Below are 10,858 nucleotides of genomic sequence, written 5' to 3'. Positions count from 1 at the left end.
TCTCTTATTTCCCATTCCCTCGCTCAATTATCATGCCCCCCCAAAGAATAGATAAGGGGGAGTTGGACCCGTAACTCCCTTTCCCCTTCCCTCTTTAATTCCCCTGTCCCGCAGTCAAACGACTTTAAGTCCTACACCCTCCTAATTTCCATTCCCTAACACTACTTCCCCCGAAACAAACGCATTGTTAAGAGAAATGGCAAGAAGTGTGACACCATAGGAAAGACGTCCACAACTGCTTGATGATGATCCCCAGTCTTTTAGGCCATCCTCATGTTGTTGTTTTTTTTGGCTCGCCTCTATGAATTTGATGGTGTCTGTTGTCTTTATTCTCATTGAGGGTTTCTCTGTGTTATAGAAGTGTGGCAATTTGTTGCCCGTTGGAGATGTTCGTCCGGTCAATCGTGCGGTTCATGTGTTTCATGCTTCGTAAGTAATCAGCAGGTGGTGTGTTTTCAACAAGGCTTCTTTTCTTGTAATATTGTTTTCAACTAGGCTTGGTGATGCCTACACGAGATCACCTTGTCACAAGGGGTTGCCACCGTGCGTAAGAGTGGAAATGGTGATGCTCAACTCGAGATCTACTACTCCACACTACCCTCACGCCGTATAGAGTAGAATTCTATGGAGTTATTTTTTTCTAATCAAAGAGTCATTTATTTAGTAAAACAATCACAATCGCCATCACCAAAAAATCCAATCTGTTCAGCTTACTACATTGTGTAATACGGAGTACAGCGGTAGTTGGAAAGCACAGCACCCGTCCTTTTCTGCTCGCTGTTTGAGTGCGTCCTTTGTATTCATCTCCAGGTAGCCTCGCATAAATAAGCCAAGCAAGATCAAAACTAGAGCCGACACATGGTGTACCTCACGTTTCAGCCTCGCTACACTCTCGTTGTGTTTTCAACCAGCAAATGTGTCGGTGCGTGCTGCAAAGCAACAACCATGTTCCTCTCAACTGATTCTTATTCTTTAATACAGTAATTCCATTACACCTCATATATATATAGTATTCCACCAGCCAAGGGGTAAACTGATCTGCCTGCCTTTATACTGGCAATGAATTTGTACAAATGGAAATTGGAGATCAAGAATGAAATTCTACGAGATGGGGCTATTGAGCTGATGGATCGCCATGTTGTACAACAACAGAGCTCTAACTTTTCTTTGACGTAGTATAACGTATTGCAATTGCTATGCTTGCAAGAATGTGGTCTGACTCCAACAACTTGTGCAGCCATCTACTGTAATTCGCCTACCGGCGCCTCGTTCAGCCATAGGTAATGGATGAACTCGTACAGCTTTGCACTCACACTCACCTGCTCCAAGTCAGGAAGATTTAAGTTACGACTGTTTTTTGTGGAAGATCAAAATTACAGCTCTTAAGTTATATGATAAGAGATAGACAAATGTAATTGAATGAAGGTTTCAAAATTAGAACCTTGTAAGGTGTTGGATTTAGCCGCCTGATGTGATCCGGCCGCAGTTTTTCGAGCTGTTGCATACAGCGGCTTCTGATCTTCACCAGCGAGGGCAGCTCTGCTCTAGGTTTATCTGCACAGAACACAGAGGTACACCTATAATTCATGTTTAATCAACTGTGAGAATACTACGGTCCACAGTTTAACAGGCTCATTCCACTTTTAAAGTCACCAGATTCAGTTTCTGTTTTCTTCAACATGCATGGAAGCACGTCTTTGCATTAAGAAGCAAGCGCTAATCCAAATAACTAGCCTTCCACCACTCAGTGTTGGGCGATGCAACACTAAGAGGTAGTTGATCTTTCTACATCAAGTGTAGGAAAATATCAACACGACAGAGCACTAGAAAATACTGTTACAAGATAATTGGTTCAGGTGAGCCTTTCATGCCACCTCCTTTCTCTTTAACAGATTTCGTGACTTGAATGGTTGTTATGCAACAAAACAACCCCATCATATAGTGATCCTAATTACTCGTTCGGCAACCACTTTCCAAATTAGCCAACGTATAGTGATCCTAATTACTCGTTCGGCAACCACTTTCCGAATTAGCCATGGTGGACAAAGTTGCTGCAAGAAATAACTAAATACGGACATGTTAGGAGTAGTGGGAATGTGCTGGTGGTGTTGTCCAGTTGGACGTCAAGTGTGGCCATGCTGCCCCCGGTATTTGTGTTGCCTGTTGTTGAGTGCATGAGTGCAGGCAAGCCAACTGCAGTTGCCTTGTTCTTTTATTTCAGTTGTAACCTGAATGCGGACTTTGTGAGTTTGGCCGATTCCATTACAAGACCCAGCATTTATAATGGTTTTCCCAAAATTATGTGGCAGGTCTTTCTTCTATAGTGAATTGCAGAGCTCCTGCCCTTTTGAGGTTTTTCAAAGAAAACTCATCGCTGTAAATGATAAGAGGTCCATACCTGAACTCCCAGGCCAGTAGCAATGTAGCAGCTCCTCAACATGCTGGGGGACAACATAAGCCCTCTTGGATTCAAGGAACGGGTGGCGGCAAAGAATTCGCTCTCCTGCCTGGAATATTTCAAAGATGTGAAGTTCAGTTAAAAATAAATAAGACCAAGACACTATAGATGAAATCAACAAAGGATATGAAAGGTGAAGACAGTCGCATGACAACAATGTGAAGCATATGATCGACTCACTATACTCCATTCTAAGGTAGATTATGATTGACAATAGTGTCACAAGTATACAACCTCACATCTGAATAGAGAACACACGTGCATTGTTACCTTTGGTGATGGTTCACTTTCACGTATCATGATGTCTACCAACGGATAGCCTTCTTTTCCATACAATCTGAAACACCGCTTTTTGCATGGAATAGAGACCTGCAACATAACATGACACCATCATTAAGTATCAGGAAAGTAAAATTATGCAAATCTTTTTCAGGGTGTAAACAGCAAACATACTTTTGCCACATCCTCGGAAAGTTTGATACGAGGTCTACTATTGATCTCAACTAGCTTAAAGACACATCCAAGAGCAGCTTGGGAATAACACGTTACAAGATAAGTTCCGATTCCAAAGGCATCAACTTCATGACCCTGTAAAGATGAAAATCTGTAACCACATGTGCATATGAAAATAAAATAAAGAAAAATTATGTAGTTCATGATCATTAGCGCCACAGAAGTACACGCAGACGCATATAACATCATAAGTACATGACATGAAGTTCTTGATGTATTGTCATTTCACTTCGCTGTAAGGTTGTGTACAATGCAAGGTGCTTAGAGAGAGGTGTAAGAGACTTGTCAGGTCACTCAATAATGAGACAGCATTTTACCTGCTTGTTCAGAGCATCAATTGTTTCCTCATTCAGGTCATTACTAGCAGTAATGATCATCTTCCCAAAACCAGGTATATTGAATTCCTTTTCTATTGCATGAAAAACCTTTCGAGTTTCAATAGACAGATAGGCTAGATCACCAGAGTCTAATCTGATACCAGATGCCTTGTACCTACAAAAGAAATATATTTATCCAAACTGATTGTTTCAATGATTTTTTTTTTACCAAAACAATGACCACACGATTAAGTAATTTATAACATTTTCCAAGACTATAAAAACAGAACATTAAAAACCAAAACAAATAGATGTCATCTTTAGATAGCAGGAGGGGATCAAGAGTACTGGGATATTATGGATTATTTTGCATGTACACGTGAATCTGACAGAAACTTGTTTGGGAGGGCTTAAGCATATAATCAAAAAGTTGTTGTAAGATTAAATCACTCCTAAATTTGATATCACTGGGATGGAGTTTCTGATAAACTTTAGCTTCATTCGTAATTTCTTGGATAAGGGATTTTCTGAATTTTGCTACTCTAAAGGGCAGCCAAGTGCACTTAGCTCCCGCTTGCGCAGGGTCCGACCACTTTGGGTCTTTTGTACGCAGCCTTTCCCTACATTAGCTACTCTATTATGTACAAAATTTCAAGATATGCCAAGTTCCAATACTGATAACCCAATGCACATGGAATAGGTGCCAAAGAATAGGTTTGACATACCCTAAGTCATGGAGTGCTAGAGCTACCGCACAGAAATTTGGAATCCCACTTCGCATAACCTAAAAAGAATAAAAAATGTGAGATTGTGCTCCAGATAATGCAGGGACAGTATACATAAGTTAATAATATACACGTTACAGGTATAGAATGCAAATGGTAGAAGAGGGAGAATAGGTCATATACGGCACTTGCATGGTCATCATTTGTTAGACAACACAAAACAAGGATAAAGTTGTACAAATATCAATACAGAGTTGACTATACCTTCCTGAAGTAAAGCCAGACTGAACTGATGTCCGACCTTCGAGCTAAGCTCAGAAGCATGAGCTACCGGCTTAAAAAAAGTCGACATTCTAAGAATTCTTGAAATAAATCACACATATACAAGAAGTATTGAAGCATGTATCCGCCAATTTTGATGCCAAAACATGCATTCTAGTGCTCTGTGGAGATTGGAGAAAGAATAAATCCCCTACACAAAGGTTCCTAAACACAAATTGGCATATTTTTCTCACGAATATTTGCATACTATGTAAATACTATATGCACATGCATGGACTTTTTTCAGATTTTTTTATATTTGAAAAAAAATTGAAACACACTTTTCAATTTTTGTGAACTAATGGGTGCAGGTGACCTCAGGTGCAACAAATCAATCCAAATAACAGCGCTGACATCCTAACCATGTCTAAGTTGGATAAACATTCTAAAATACAAGAGCTGTCATTTTTAAGAAAATACCAACAAAGGAGCTTGAGAAGAGCAATGCAAAAACCTATGATGTGCTAAGTTTCAGACCTCATTCAGACATGAATAACAGCAGAACAACAAGGGAAAAAGTTGCAGGCTGCAATAAGTTAACAGCTCACATCATATGTGTCCACCAGTGCTAGAAAGCTGCTTGGAAAAGCCAACGCATATGATGCAAATGCAGCCAGCTCACTTTGATTTGTATCGCCAAATACATTACGTAATGAATCTGCTGCCTGAAATCAACAAAAAGTAACATAAGAATGCTGCAACAAGCGAAAACTGCACAGCAAAGTTCTGCAATTGTACCTGAATCTTGCAAAGCCAGTCTTTCACTAAACTAACAAAATCCATGCAGACTTTTGAACCATCTTTGTTCCTTAGGGTCCTGTCTGGGATCTCATCAAGGCTCTGGAAGATTTAAAGCAATTGCCAAATCAGCCATCAATGAAAATAACAATGGATGCCAGAAAAGAAAACTTTCAGAATGCCAGAGATATGTAAGGATGATTTCTAAAGATGCAAATGCAAGGGCCAGTACCAAATGTCGCGGGCATTGCACATAAGTGTATACGAGAGAAGAGTTGATATGTTCAAAAAATGATTTGTATCTGTATGTTTGAAATATTGTACCATGTTAATTAGCAAGCAAAGACACCAATTGTCCACAAAAATGCAAACTAGCAAGGAGAATGATAAAAAATACTAGTATGCTAGGAAAATAGAAAAAGAACATGCACATGCACATGCAGGTTATGTAAAAATTAAAGTTGAACAATATCATTCATTGAATGAACTAGATGGTCACCAGGATCATAATTTGAGTGCTAGTATGACGAGAAAACAAATATTCAAACTTCAATGCTGATACGACATGGGGCTCAGCAACCAATGTAGTGAAGATTGTTTGACTAATGAAACTACATCATGAACAGAGGCACGGTAAGGTGCTCCAAGGATAGCACAATATTGCATATGTAAGAGCTTTTGTTCATCAATAACAGGAATTGTATGTTACTAACCATATATGAGCTGACATAAGCATGAGAATGTGTTCCACGGAGTGGTATGCCAAATAGATGTCCTGCCAATACATTACTGCAAGAGAATAAAAATAACCAATGGTGCACTATAGCAACACTAACATTTTTGGGAGATAAAAGGTTTAAGGAGAAAAAGAGAAGCGAAACGATACAAGGAAATAGAGCACACATATGATCTTCCATTGATGTGAAAGAACTCACCTGGTTGCATCAAAGCCTCCCATAAAACAATACTTTGAAGCACTTATTGCGCCATCAGGCCCCTGCAAACATAAATCCAAAGCTACAATTCAGATTTCACATGTAGAAATACCTAATATTTGTATAAATTAAAGCTAAAATAATGGTGCAGAAAGGATAGAAGATCATCACACCTGCGCTCGTCTTAAACCAAATTCCATTAGAACCTTTGACTTTCCAGCAACATGACGGTGCCGCGCAGCATTCGTGGTCACCAAAGAAGCATAATTGATGAGATTTACAAATGGAGTCTCAAGTAGTTGAACCACCTGATGATTTTATAACAAGAGTAAGTTGCTATAGCAAAAATTCAAGTTTTAGTTAATGCTCAGAACTAAAGTTTGTGACTAACATTATTGTGCATAACAGCTGGTTAGGGGCTTTGTACTTACAGCAACTGGACCCTCAACTCTCATCAAGGGCACTTTTGGAAAGACTACTGAGCCCTCAGGAATGGAGTACACTTCCACATCAGAGCAATCAATTCCCCGGAGATAATCAAAGAATGCATCCTAGAAATTGCAATTATATCAGTAAATAAGTGTTTCTCAGATTAAATAACTGAATGAGCGTTACATATATGCATACTAAAAGTTGGGTGAAGAATAGCTTATACAAGAAACAACACGCAAAGTTTGAAGTTAAACTTTCTTACATCTAGCATTTGAGTTGGACTTTTTGTAGCCCATGCTAATCAGCCTGCCAATACACAGGACCAACCAAAAGGTATATTCATAACCTAGCAGCTAATCTAGGAACCTATTTTACCATTTGAAGAAAGAAAGAATATTGTATATAATATATGTATACGGTGTTCAGATGATACCTCACACATTGGCATTACTGACTGCAGGAAAGAAATCTCATCTTCCGTGAACTTAAAGTTTGCAATGAACTTAATACATTCTTCAAGACCAGCAAAAACAGTAAACTCTCCACCAAATGGATTTTTCCTGAAGTACAGGTCAAACCTGCAAAATGAGAAGGAACAAAATCAGCATGCATTTGAGTACGTCTGGGTTGTTAGCTGAAATTTTAGGCCCATATTAACTGAAATTGATTCAACAGACATCAAAGCACACCATGTGAGCCCATTTGGATAAAGCAAACGACACATAGGCATATATATGACCATACAAACATAGAGAAAATAACTTCACTAACTTTTGTCTTTTAACTCAATTTTCATATATTTTTGGGTAGCTTCTGAGTTTTAGTGTCATGTTGTTCAAAGCTATATGCAGAAGTGCCTCTCTCCCCGAATATTCTGCCAATGACAAAATTACATAGACTTTTCTCTTCTTGTAACTTCCCCCAGTCCGAACACAGTCACTTTCCCCTTTTCAAAAAATTGGCATAACATACAACCCCCGTCCCTCCTCTCGCAAGAATAGTTAAATATGAAACCCAAGAACCAATAGTCTCTTTGTTTCATCAAGTACCAAAGTTCATTGTTCATTCAACCACGTCACATCATTAATGTCCACATCCATTTGTTTCCTCTGCACAAGGAGTACATTATACCACCATTTAGAAAATACTCCATGTTCACACTGAAAATTCTAGTTCTTCAACCTTGTGACATCATTCAGATGTCCCTATGCATTTGTTTCCTCTGCACCCGGAGTAAATCATATCACCAATTAGAAAATATTGATCAACACTAAAAGTTCTAGAGAACCCACAATGACATACTCCCTCCGTCTCACAATATAAGATCGTTTTTCAAGCTATGTTAGCTTGAAAAACGATTTTATATTATGGGACATAGGGAGTAATAAATAGATGCGCCTGTATGTTAGAATCCACACATGAGGTGCCACATACTAAAACAACAATGGAGGAAAAAAGTCCTAAAAGAAAGGCCAGTCCAATTTTGTTAACACAAGAACACCTGGACCCACATGAAAGCAATGGCAAGCTCAGTCAATAAATGACAGTTTAACTCACAATTTTGACATAATAAAGAGATTAATTAAACAATGCACATTGAGAAGGGCTTTCCAAAGTAATGCATAGCGGAACAATGAAGAATCAACCAAAAATTCGAAAATAGGATAGCCCCAGACTACGCAGGCACGCACAGCAAGAGTAAAAATTCGAAAAATAAAATAAAACCAGCCTACAGCATTTTCTTTAGCTACTGACAAGGAAAATGATCAAAACTACAGGCAAGACGGCTTCCGAGAGCAAAACCAGAGTACCGGTTAGCCAACCAAGCAACTAGTGTCAAAAACGCTCTTATATTATGGGACGGAAGGAGTACCAGATAATAAACTATGAAAGCGCAAAACTGCGCTGTGTTAACCAATAACTACCAAATAATGACAGAATTGCACGAGAACAAAAACCAAATTACCGCATAGATTGAAACCAAACTATTCGCCACAGCAATGACAGAATTGCAGGAACAATCCAAGTATGCCCCCAAAAAATCAGACCTCTCGTCAATTCATTACCCCGAACCTAACCCGGAACCAACAAACTCACCAACTGGCACCAGATCACACCACCCGTCGATCCAATCCAATCGGCACAACCGAACCAGAGATACGCGAAGCGGAGGACACGAGGCAGAGGCGAGGGTGCTTACACGGCATGGTCTGCGTGCTTGCCGGCCTTCCAGTAGGCGTAGGCCATGGAAAACTGGTACTGATCGGTGAGCAGCGCCGTCGCCATGGGGTTCGTGGGTGGCCCCACCTGCGCCCTCGCCGCCGCCGCCAGGGAACCATTGGCGCCGGCGCCCACGCTAGGCGCCGTCGCCTCCATGCTTGGGCTCTGGAGAGCAAAGGCTTCCGCTAGGGTTCTCTGGGCTGTGGCGTGGGAAGCTTGGAGGGGAGGGGAGGAGAGGGGAGGCGGGAGGAGGACAATTGGAGGCCGGGAGGGGAAGGAGGAGGAGGAGACGCCAGGGGCCGATTTGGAATTTGGAAGTTTGGCCGGAAGCAGGCAAGGTATTTATAATAGGGGTGGAAGTTTCACAGGTGTACCATTGGAAGTTGGTAATGTCACATAGTGCCCTCACAAGCTTGATGATTTGTAAAATCGATTTTCATCTGCTTTGTTTTGCTCTTTCACATTTTATTATTCCCAAGTATTTCGTTGAATTTAGTTCATTTACGCTACTAAAAATTATTTCAAAGGAGATTAAGTAAATTCAAGTCAATACTCTCCGGATCCAAAATAAGTATCGCAATTTTGAATTAAGATATCTTAGTTCAAAACCGCGGCACTTATTTCGAACCGGAGGGAGTAGTATTCTCGGTAAATTACGAGCATAAGAATTATCGTTGTATCATTATACACGCTTGAAAAGAAATGTTTAAGAAAATGACATCGTTAGTAATTGCGACGGGTCACCTTTCACTCTTCTTACCGGTTGCTTTCACCATTGAACTTCCAGATCATTGTCATTTGTCAATCTATTACCCAAAATATCACAATCGACTTTGTAGCTTTCACAAACTGTGGCACTTTATCATTCTGAAGCTCCTTGTATTTTTCCTACGAACCTGGTCTACAACAATGTTTTGATCGCGGTAAATTTCATCCAAAGACCAATAATACACCATCTTGGAGTAGGTCTGGGCGTTCGGTTCCCCCGAACCGATCGGTTCGGTGCTTCGGGTTTCCACAAAAATCGGTTTTTAAATTTTGCTGACCGATCGGTTTCCTAAATAAGTACTAACCGACAAAACAGTGCACGTACACTTCGGTTCGGGTCTCGGTCAAGACCGAACAACACCGATGTTCTGCAAGACCAACTTCGGTCTCAAAAACAAAACAGAATCACAATCTTGAGGGTAAGTGACAAAAGGAAAACCAAGCATGCAACAGAGATTCAGACATCCAGGCCATATGACTTCGATCAATATCAATTATAGCAAAAATACATGCTAATTACAAGCTGTAATTCATCCATCACCTCATCCCTCTCCACCCTCGCTGTTGAAAATTAGAGCCCCAGATCCATGCGCCTACCCACTCCCTTCTTTATTCCATCACATACCAAGATTTCCAACTCGGATCTGTGCATCGGGCTTGAGCATAAGAGACGGTCGCTGCCTGGCCGGTCATCTTCCATCTCCATGAGCAGGAGCACTGCCGTCGGATGGATAGGAGGGTATGTGGACCGCGCCGCCGGGCACGGGGATCAGTAGAAGTAGAAGAGATGGGGTGGCAAGATTGCGAGCTGTAGGAGTGTGTTGTAGGCGAGGGGCACCTACTGCTTGGTGTGGATGCGGAGGCCGAGCTGCTGCCCGGAGGTGGAGTCGGCGCCGCGCAGCCGCAGGGCAGGGAGGTCTCCATCGCCACCGGCGGCAGCGGCAGCAGGTGAGGAGTGAGAGAGAGAGATGGATATGGTTAGTTGTTGCGGCGGTCAACAGAGTAGCGAGCGGCGGCTAGGGATGCGGTGGAGGTGCCGATGCAGATGCGGCAGGGATTGGGAGAAGGATTTATGGCTCTCGAGGCCGAGTAGTTGGGTTGTGGGCTGCGGGCTATGGGCCTGTCACTACGTAGGATTCTCTCGAGTCCATCAATTTCTTCGGTACTTCGGTGTATTCAGTTACTCGATACATACACCCGAATTGACCGAAGAGAGTTCGGTTTTTCAGATTAGCTGACCGAATTTATGACTGAAGAATTCGGTTTCGGTGACTTCGGGTTCGGTCACGGTTAATTCGGTTCGGTACTTCGGTCATCGGTTTATATGCCCACCCCTATCTTGGAGGATGTTCGCGGACTGGAATGGGTTTCTCCTGTAACCGTAGGACGAAAGCAGAAATCGTACCCCTTAGCACATTCTGTTTTTGGCCG

The 10,858-nt window shown here is 41.4% G+C and overlaps 1 protein-coding gene across 1 annotated transcript; it reads right to left on the bottom strand.

The window, feature by feature from the left end:
- Window positions 1-948: 948 nt before the first annotated feature.
- LOC123045470 (nicotinate phosphoribosyltransferase 2) lies at window positions 949-8,970 on the bottom strand. The gene is made up of 15 exons (XM_044468529.1): window positions 8,640-8,970; window positions 6,873-7,017; window positions 6,439-6,558; window positions 6,181-6,315; window positions 6,008-6,069; window positions 5,786-5,861; window positions 5,073-5,174; window positions 4,883-4,999; window positions 4,014-4,072; window positions 3,289-3,463; window positions 2,912-3,046; window positions 2,729-2,827; window positions 2,399-2,507; window positions 1,442-1,554; window positions 949-1,319 (listed from the first exon to the last, which is right to left on the bottom strand). The coding sequence occupies exons 1-15, from the start codon at window positions 8,813-8,815 to the stop codon at window positions 1,242-1,244; spliced, it is 1,701 nt and encodes a 566-aa protein (XP_044324464.1). The 5' UTR covers window positions 8,816-8,970; the 3' UTR covers window positions 949-1,241.
- Window positions 8,971-10,858: the final 1,888 nt, after the last annotated feature.

This window comes from Triticum aestivum, chromosome 2B, assembly GCF_018294505.1.
Source record: "Triticum aestivum cultivar Chinese Spring chromosome 2B, IWGSC CS RefSeq v2.1, whole genome shotgun sequence".
NCBI classification, from domain to species: Eukaryota; Viridiplantae; Streptophyta; class Magnoliopsida; order Poales; family Poaceae; genus Triticum; species Triticum aestivum.
This window is presented reverse-complemented; position numbering and strand designations above follow the sequence as displayed.